General features: G+C 59.1%; 1 protein-coding gene across 2 annotated transcripts; it reads left to right on the forward strand.

The window, feature by feature from the left end:
• Nucleotides 1–1,267: 1,267 nt before the first annotated feature.
• MCOLN1 (mucolipin TRP cation channel 1) lies at nt 1,268–9,418 on the forward strand. Of its 2 annotated transcripts, none has more exons than XR_014261870.1 (14): nt 1,268–1,488; nt 2,973–3,178; nt 3,713–3,880; nt 3,967–4,132; nt 4,750–4,858; nt 5,105–5,201; nt 5,425–5,524; nt 5,730–5,836; nt 5,941–6,090; nt 6,237–6,338; nt 6,768–6,890; nt 7,309–7,524; nt 8,423–8,840; nt 8,962–9,093. XR_014261870.1 is itself a non-coding variant. In XM_082455425.1 (14 exons), exons 1-14 carry the CDS (start codon nt 1,458–1,460, stop codon nt 9,231–9,233), a joined length of 1,743 nt encoding a protein of 580 aa, XP_082311551.1. In that variant the 5' UTR covers nt 1,272–1,457; the 3' UTR covers nt 9,234–9,418. The 2 variants fall into 2 exon arrangements, 1 of the variants encoding a protein (XP_082311551.1); XM_082455425.1 differs by lacking the exon at nt 8,423–8,840 and adding an exon at nt 9,197–9,418 and having other exon boundaries at nt 1,272–1,488; nt 8,962–9,092.
• Nucleotides 9,419–9,514: the final 96 nt, after the last annotated feature.

Genomic DNA, 9,514 nt, shown 5'->3' on the forward strand with positions numbered 1-9,514 from the left:
GTGGGATTTCTGGCATGTTGACCGTCTAGCAGGCTGATAGTGGAGGCTGATATGAAACCATGTGGGCGGCCCTGCCCCGTCTGCTCCCCTAACTTACCCCTTGCCCTTCAAAGCCCACGTTGCAGGTACACCACGGGACAAAGGAGGTCACTCATTTATGCATTCAACAAACATCTGTTGATTGCTTGGGTCTCAGCAGGGAGCAAGATAAGCATGGCCTTGGCCCTCACAGAGCTCAGAGACCGAGTTCAGAAACATTTAAAAAGTAATTAGAGAGTATGGTACATTCAACAAGAAGCATAACAAGACTTCTGATTTAGATGGCGGACAGCCTTCCCAAGGAAGGACTTTATAATCCCAATAACCTCTAATTTAATCATCAGTACTGTTTGCCCAGGCTTGTGCTATGCTCTAGCATTTTCTCATTTAATTCTCTCAGCAGCTCCATGAGGCAGGTAACTATGAGTATTCCCATTTTGCAAATGAAGACACTGAGGCACATGGAGTTTAAGGGACTTTTTGGAAGACCCAGAAGTGGTGGTTGGGAGCACCTAGATTTAAACCCAAATTGTCTGCCTTCCAGAGCCTAAGTTCTTAACCTTTATGCTCTAGGGCAAGATTGTGCAAAGGCCCTGAGGCCGCTGAGAGATGACCTAGGGGAGGAGTTAGGCGGGGCCAGAACAGAAGGCCCTGGTAGACTGAAGTGGGGAGTTTGCTTGTCATCCCAGAGAAATGGGAAGCTACCAGCAGGTTCTGACAGAGGACTGATATGAATTATTTTTTGAAGATGCTTCTGGCTGCTGGATTGAGAGTGGAGTGGAGGGGATGCGGAATGGAAGCCTAAGATCAGGGAGGTTGTTGCAGTGGTCCAGGCCATAGGGAATGTTGGGGGACTCTGGGTTTATAGCCATAGGAGTGGGGAAAAGTGGTCCTATTTGGGATGTAGTTAGGAAATGAAGTAGGATTTCATGATAGTTCGGATGAGAGGGGGTTGAGAGTAACACAGAGTTTCTGGGAGGATGGAGCGGGGCAGCCTTGAGATGGGATCATCATCCGACACCGCGGAGGGAAAGGGGTCAAACACTGGACATGGAAGTCAAGAGGTTAGCACTGGACTGGGGCATGACAGGGAGCCAGGACGGAGCCAGCAGCCAGCCCATCCCCCAGCACGTTTCCGCCCGTCGGCGCTAGGACCTCGGGACCGCCTAAGGGCAAGTCGCCAGCTGAGGCACGCATGCGTGTTGCTCCGGCAGGGGTCGTCGTGGCGCACGGGGAGGGACCGGATCCCGTCACCTGCCTCCAGGGCCGCGCTGGTCACGTGACTGGGGCTCCAGTCAGCTGACGCGGGAGGGTTTGAAGCTGCACCGCGAGGGAGCGAGGCCGCAGTGACAGCAGCGGGTGTTCGGACGCAGGTTGTACCGCCGCGCCCGCCGGCGTTCGGCGCTCCCCGCCCCGGCATGGCAGTGCCCGTAGGCCCGCGCGGCTCAGGTGAGGGCGCGGGCGGCCCCGCAAGTCCCAGAACGCGTGCGGCGGACGGGCGGGCGGCTTCTCCGACCTGGGGCGGCGGACCTCCCGGTTTCCCTTTCCTCAACTCCGGTGCTGACCTCTCAGCGTCCCCTTGGCGTAGATATGGGCAGACGGCTCCTAGAACCTGAGCGGCGGGTGGGCATCAGCTTCTCTGACCTCGGAGTGGCGGGACTCCGACCGCCCTTTCTGAACCCAGCCTCTGCTCTGAGTACCTCAACTCAGGCAGCTGGCGGATCGCCAGCTTTTCCGACTCGGGCGGCGAGGGTCCCAGGATTTGCATTCTGAGCCTAGGTTCGGATTGCTCAGCTTTGCTGGAACCCCGACAGCGGGCCCCAGCTTCTCCAACTCGCACGTCTGACACCCAGGCTTTCCTTCCACAAACCAGGAGGCAAATGTTCAGCTTCTCTAAACTTAGGCAGGAGTGCTGGGGGCGGGGTTGCCACTTTAAGCGCAGGCGCCTAACTCAATTTCAGATCTCCAAACACAAGGAAGCTCAGTCGCTTCTCACAGGGCAGCCTGGAGGAATGCCCTTTGTGTTGATCTTCCCTTCTTAAGCTAGCTGCAGACACCTGAAAGATGTCCTGGCTGGTAGAGTCTGGGGTGGATAGGCTGTGATCCCAGCCAGGGAGGCGGCCTCCCCTTTGGCTTTCCATCCAACTATCTTGTAAACAACCACGACAGCATCTGAGCTCCAAAGGGACCAGCGGCTGGCCCTCCCTGCCGGACAGGTTCTGACGGTGCCTACATTTCATCCTGGTGGCCATGCCAGGCAGGGGGCCAGCCAGACCCTGGAAGGAAGCGGGGTTCTCCCAGTGGGGATGGTGGGTTGTGTCAGGAACAGTTCTGGGCTGCTGTGACCAGCTATGACCCGAGCCGTTGCTGAAAACTTGGGCTTTCCTCTTGGACTGGTCAGGATTGAAAGGAATAAGTGGTTCTTAGAGTAGCCTCTATTTAGGAGTTCCCTGGGGGTCCAGTGGTTAGGACTCAGCGCTTTCACTGTTGTGGCCTGGTTCAACCCCTGGTCGGGGAACTAAGATCCCACATGCCGCACGGCACAGCCAAAAAAAAAACCAAAAACAAACCCAAAAAATAGAATAGGCTCTATTCATTGAGGAATTATTGAGACTCAGAGACCGAATGCTTTGTAAGTGTCAAATCGTTAGCTTCTTGGTGAGAGATTTTATTGCCCCATTTTGCAGATGAGGTAGCTGAGGCTCAGGGAAGCTGAGTGCCCTGGAGCAGGGGCAGGAATCAACTCAGACCCTTTTGATTAACTTGAAACCGCTGAGCCAGCACTGCTGCATAGATCCCTAAAATGTTACGGATTTTCTGGTTTTCCTTAGATCTCTCAGAGTTTTTTCTTGGCTGGAGCTTGGGACTTGCCTCCCCTATTGGCAGGTGAACCTGCCTAGGCCTGGTCCCCACTGCCCTCTCCCATCCCACAGAGACTGAGCGCCTCCTGACACCCAAACCTGGGTATGGGACCCGGGTGGGGCCTTCCCCAGCCCCTTCAACCCCTCCAGAAGAGGAGGATCTCCGCCGTCGTCTCAAGTACTTCTTCATGAGCCCCTGTGATAAATTTCGGGCCAAGGGCCGCAAGCCCTTCAAGCTCATGCTGCAGGTGGTGAAGATCCTGGTGGTCACCGTGCAGGTGAGACCTTCAGGGCCCCCCCCCTGCAGAATGCCACCTGTGGTCGCTGTTTTCCTTGAAGGGGAATCTTGGAGTCAGAGCCTAGTCCTGACCCCACAGCCCCATATCATGATAGTGACAGTGGCACTAATCCGCCAGGAAGCCCTCTCGAATCTGCACGGGAGCAGCTCCTTTAAGCTTCACAAATGCCCTCTGAGGTCCTAGCCGCTGCTCTTGCCCCTTTCTATAGATAGGACAGCTGAGGCTCAGAGAGGTTAAGGGACTTGTCCAAAGTCACATAGCAGCTGAGCCTTGGAAGGTGGCACTCGGACCCTGGCAGTCTGATGCCGTGCTGACTCTCTGACATTCATCCGGTAAACATTTCATGAACATTAGTTGTTGCCACGAGTTCTGTGAGTGGCCACTGTGCTGCGCCTTGGGGACGTGTGGTGGTCACGCCCTCACGGGGTGGGCCCTCTCTTTTCTCTGCCTCCACTCATGCGCCGTGGGAGACCCCGTGCCGGCAGTGCCAATCCTCCCCGTCCCTCCCGCTAGCTCATCCTGTTTGGGCTCAGCAACCAGCTGGCGGTGACTTTCCGGGAGGAGAACACCATCGCCTTCCGGCACCTCTTCCTGCTGGGCTACTCGGACGGGGCGGATGACACCTTTGCGGCCTACACCCGGGAGCAGCTGTACCAGGCCATCTTCCACGCCGTGGACCAGGTGCGGGCGACCAGGAGCAGGAGGGCAGGTGGGCCCGCCCGGGAGAACGGGCGGGGCTGACTGACCCTCCCCTCCTTTGCCCACAGTACCTGATGCTCCCCGACGTGTCCCTGGGGCGGTATGCTTACGTGCGGGGCGGGGGCGGGCCCTGGGCCAATGGCTCGGCCCTGGCCCTCTGCCAGTGCTACTACCACCGGGGCCACGTGGACCCAGCCAATGACACCTTTGACATCGACCCGATGGTCATCACTGGTGAGTGGGCCGGGCAGGGCTCAGCTGTCGGGATTAAAAAAAAAAAAAAAAAAAAAAAAAAAACTCACTTCAGGGACTTCCCCGGCGGTCCAGTGGTTAAGACTTTGCCTTCCAATGCAGGGGGTGCGGTTTCGATCCCTGGTGAGGGAGCTAAGATCCCACATGCCTGGCAGCTGGAAAAAACAAAACAAAACAAAACATAAAACAGAAGCAATATTGTAACAAATTCAATAAAGACTTTAAAAATGGTCCACATCAAAAAAAAAAAATCTTCAAAATCCCACTTTGCCTCCTGCTCACCCAGGAGACGGGGTGGTCACAATCATTAATAATTTGACGATTAGCAGAATGCTTGGCACGCGGAAAGGGCTGAGTGTTATGTTTCACTCCATTCATTCCCTAAACATTTGGGGGCCCACTGAGCGCCAGGCACTAGGGTCTGTGTAGGGAGTGAGACAGACCAGGCCTGACCCTGGGGGGAGACAGCAGGAACAAACGACAAATGTCGAAGTATGAAGGGGGAAGGAAAGCAGGGAAGGGGTCTGTCGGGGACTCTGGGGAGACCTGCCTGTGCCTCCCCTGTCCCCAGTGTCCCTTCCCTGACTCCCTGTCTTCAGACTGTATCCGGGTGGACCCTCCCGAGAGACCCCCTGTGCCCCCCAGTGATGAGCTCTCCCTGTTGGATGGCAGCACCAGTTACAAGAACCTCACGCTCAAATTCCACAAGTACTGCCCCATGAAGGGGGCCGAGGAGGGTGGGGGGGCATGACTCCAGGCATCTTCAGGGGCGGGGGTGGTGGGAGGGGCAGCCGCTTCCCCACAGGCGGGGGCAGGGGCGGGCCATGCCGATGCTGCCATTTGAGCACTTCCTCTGCCAGCTGCAGAGTCAGCGTGGGGCCGGAGTGCTGGCACTCCGGGGCAGGAGGGATGGGAAGAGCCCCCTCCCCCTCACCCAAGCCTCCCCCCACCCAGGCTGATCAACGTCACCATCCACTTCAAGCTGAAGACCATCAACCTCCAGAGCCTGATCAATAATGAAATCCCAGACTGCTACACCTTCAGCATCCTGGTGAGCCCGCAACGCCTGGGGTGTGGGGCGAGGGGCCGGCCAGTGATGGGGTGGCATGGGGGGCATGGGACTTCTGAGTCCTGGAGCTGGGGACCCTCGGCCAAGGGCAGCGTGGGGGTGATGGGGGAGGCCAGGGCTGGAGAGACCATCCGTCCTGCGCCTCTGGGAGCCTAGGTCTGCTGAGGTTTACCCTGTCCCGTCCCGTCCCGCCACACCCCTGCAGATCACATTTGACAATAAGGCACACAGTGGGCGTATCCCCATCAGCCTGGAGACCGAGGCCCACATCCAGGAGTGTAAGCACCCCAGCGTCTTTGGCCATGGTGAGCCCCCAAGCCCCGGACTAGCACTGACCAGGGGCCCCAACCTGCCCAGGAATTCCCCAAGCCCCAGACCAGCACGGACCAAACTCCCGACTTACCCAGAGAAACCCATGAGCCTGATGACCAACCCAAACCAGCCCTGAAGCCCCCTAGGCCTGGCCCAGCTGCCTCACTCCTGGCCCTGCCTTCGGCCCCCTCCCCACAGGAGACAACAGCTTCCGGCTCCTGTTTGATGTGGTCGTGATCCTCACTTGTGCCTTCTCCTTCCTGCTGTGTGCCCGCTCGCTGCTCCGAGGCTTCCTGCTGCAGAACGTGAGTGCCGCCCCCAGCCTTACCCAGCTCTGGGACCACCAAGGCCGGGGTGGCACGCCTCCCATGTCCGGACCGGCCCTCACCCCGCCCACCTCCCCCTGCAGGAGTTTGTCAGGTTCATGCGGCGGCAGCGGGGACAGGTCATCAGCCTGTGGGAGCGGCTGGAATTTGTCAACGGCTGGTACATCCTGCTGGTCACCAGCGACGTGCTCACCATCTCAGGCACCATCATGAAGATCGGCATCGAAGCCAAGGTGGGTCCTGCCCACGCCCTGCCCCCGAGCCCCAGGGTGTCCTTCCAGACCCTGGCCCCCTCTCCCACCCCTGCTGATGCCTGCCCAGGGCCCCATCCCCAGGGAAGGGCCAGGCTGGGTGGGGTTGACGCTGCTCCTGTCCCTAGAACCTGGCAAGCTATGACGTCTGCAGCATCCTCCTGGGCACCTCGACGCTGCTCGTCTGGGTCGGTGTCATCCGCTACCTGACCTTCTTCCACAAGTACAACGTAAGCCTCCGACACGCAGGCGGGGCCCTCCCAGAGGCGGCCACGTGTCCCTTAATTCCCACCCCCACCCCCAGATAAATTCGTACACGTATCGCCATCACCGGCCCTTGCAGATGACCCGCCAGGAGCCTCTTCCCCATACCTGCCCACACCAGGCACACCTGTCACTCCACCTGGGCAGGGGTCACGTGAGCCTGCTCCTTCATACTCCTCCCCCGAGCTGAGTGCAGCCAGGGGGTGCCCTCGGGCCTGCTCAGCACCACCCTGCCTTGTCGACGGTCATCCCAGCTTCTGTGGTCACCCCATCATGCCCTTGGGCAGGCTTCACCCCATCCGCAGGCTCACGGCCCACCTGGCTTGTGGTCCCGCCCCCCATTGCTGACACACACACCCCACCCTCCCCCCACCCCAACCCCCGCCCCTCCGCAGATCCTCATCGCCACGCTGCGGGTGGCCCTGCCCAGCGTCATGCGCTTCTGCTGCTGTGTGGCCGTCATCTACCTGGGCTATTGCTTCTGCGGCTGGATTGTGTTGGGGCCCTACCATGTGAAGGTAGGGGCTGGCCGGGACCTGTGGGTGGCGCTCGTGACCCACAGATGAGGGATCCCTGGCTCCCCATCTTACTTCCCGAGCCCCCTGACTCCTGGTCTATCTTTTGTTGACTTGGTGACACTGAATGACCCACCTTGACCCCTGGTTCCTTACCAGCAAGTTTGCAGCAGTTCTACCCACTGTCCCCTGTGATCCCCGGTGACCCTAGCCTTGACTCTATGACCTTGTCATTCTTCAGTGACCCCCCCCCAGCTGGCCCTATTGTGACTACTGGTACTCTGTACGCTGTCCCCTCTGACCCCCAAAGCTCCCAACCCCAGCCCCCAGCCGTGCCCGCAGCTCCCTCTGACCCCCCCACCCCGGCCCCCAGCCGTGCCCGCAGCTCCCTCTGACCCCCGACCCCCCTGCCCGCCGGCAGTTCCGCTCGCTGTCCATGGTGTCCGAGTGCCTCTTCTCACTCATCAACGGCGATGACATGTTCGTGACGTTCGCGGCGATGCAGGCGCAGCAGGGCCGCAGCAGCCTGGTCTGGCTGTTCTCCCAGCTCTACCTGTACTCCTTCATCAGCCTGTTCATCTACATGGTGCTCAGCCTCTTCATCGCGCTCATCACCGGCGCCTACGACACCATCAAGGTCAGCTGCCGGTCCCCCCGCGCCCTCCCCGGCCTGCCTTCCCCCTGCCTCCCCGTGGGGCCGTGCGTGCGTCCGTGCACGCACGGCCCCAGACTCGGGCTCTGAGTCCCTCGTGGTTGGCCACGGCGGGGTGCGGAGAGGAGGACCCAGGGAGAGAATGTGGGAGACTCTACGAGGCCAAAGGAGAGGGTGGCTCGGAATTGGGGGGCCCAGGAGGGACCCATACCGTCCCAGTCACAGCTGCCACAGTCTCAGTTTTATCAAGGTGTGGGGCTCGGGCCAGGTAGGGTTCCTGCGTCTGCTTTCACTGACAGGGAAACCAAGCCATAGAATTTCAGTGACTCGCCCAAGGTCAGCTACCAAGCATGTGGTGGAACCCGGCTCAACCTACGACTGTCTCATTCCGGAAGCCCCGCTCCCAGCCCCTCTGTCCTGTGGGTCCGGGGAAGGGTGGTTGTCCTGCAGGCTGCGAGGGTCAGAGCAGAACATGGGCGTGGCAGATAGACAGGATCTTTTAGCAAACACATGTGACAGCCTACTGTGTGCCAAGCCTGGTGCTGGGTGCCAGGCATCTGAGGAAACAGGCATACATGGTCTGTCCAAGACTGGAGGGCAGGATGAATGATGCACAAACGGGAGTATAACAGCCAACTGATGAGAGGTGTAAAGGAAGTATGGAAGGTTACACAGAGGCCCCTGCTTTAGACTCGTATCGGGCTGAGTCCAGGAAAGTTGCTAGAATGTGCTGTCCAATAGTAGTCTCTAGTATGAAAATGAAATACAATTCCAGATTCAGTTCCTCACTCACACCATCCACAGAGCAAGCGCCCAAAAGCCAATGTGGCTAGTAGCTACCAGATTTGGACAGCATAGATTTCACACCTTTCCATCCTCTCAGGAAGTTCTGGATTGATGAGACAGGAGCCCAAGAGAGAGAGCACCAGGGAGAAGGAACAGCCAAAGCAAAGACCTAGAGCCAGAAAGGACTTGGAGAGGAGATATTGGCCCCGTGAGGTTGGGAGAGATGAAGACAAGGCTAAAAGCCAGAACATTCACTGCTGCTGGGAATGCAGATGTTTGCACCCCGCCCGCCCCCCGCCCAAGTGGGTGGTTGTCAGGCACCCAGATTGGGTCAGGCACGGCTCGAGGCGCTGGAGCCACAGCGGAGGGCACCAACTGACCAAGATTCAGGGTGTGCACACATTCAGTGGTCAGGGAATGTCTCCGGGTGAAGCAAACCACGAGGAACAGCAGGTGGAGGGCACAGCACGGTGCAGAGGCCCAGAGGTGGCAGCCTGGTTGGTCCACGAGGACCGGTGAGAAGATCCAGATGACTGGAGAGGGGATGGGGGGAGGAAGGGGAGGGGAGGGCGCATCGCAAGGGCCTCGAACGTCAGGGGCCACTTTCATGCCGGGCCGCCGGGCATCTCTCCCCAGCACCCGGGCGGAGCGGGCGCAGAGGAGAGCGAGCTCCAGGCCTACATCGCGCAGTGCCAGGACAGCCCCACCTCTGGCAAATTCCGCCGTGGGAGCGGCTCCGCCTGCAGCCTCCTCTGCTGCTGCGGCAGGTTGGAGGCCGGGTTGGCTTGGGTTTGGGATTGGCTCAGGGGAAGGGAAGCGGGCCTGAGGGAACTGATGCTTTCCGCCTCCGCTGACACCGACCCTCCTCCAGGGATGCTTCGGAGGAGCATTCGTTGCTGGTGAATTGACTCGGACCGGGACCGTCATAGGACATTAGCCCCCGGACTGCGGAGACCCATGCTTATTTATTTTAGCCTTTGCTTTTTAAGGACCGGCTCCTTGTCGCGCCCTGTGAGGGCCTGGGCTAGTCGGGTCGGACATTGGAGTGGGACAGGGAGGGTTAGAGTGGGTGTTAAATAAACGGGAAAATTAACTTGTTCTCATTTCTAGCGGGAGGGGTAGTCCCTGCGCCAACTGGTCTTCGGTCCCTTTAAAGCGTCGCCACACTCAGTGTGGCTGGCTCAGCGCG

The sequence above is a fragment of the Balaenoptera physalus genome (genome assembly GCF_965194825.1).
Source record: "Balaenoptera physalus genome assembly, chromosome: 3".
NCBI lineage: Eukaryota > Metazoa > Chordata > Mammalia > Artiodactyla > Balaenopteridae > Balaenoptera > Balaenoptera physalus.

Bases quoted from the DNA above. Each gene is read 5' to 3' on its own strand.
- MCOLN1 (XM_082455425.1), top strand. From the start codon at position 1,458: ATGGCAGTGCCCGTAGGCCCGCGCGGCTCAG. The intron at 3,881-3,966 runs GTGCGGGCGACC...CTTTGCCCACAG, and splicing joins TCTTCCACGCCGTGGACCAG to TACCTGATGCTCCCCGACGT. The intron at 5,837-5,940 runs GTGAGTGCCGCC...CTCCCCCTGCAG, and splicing joins GAGGCTTCCTGCTGCAGAAC to GAGTTTGTCAGGTTCATGCG.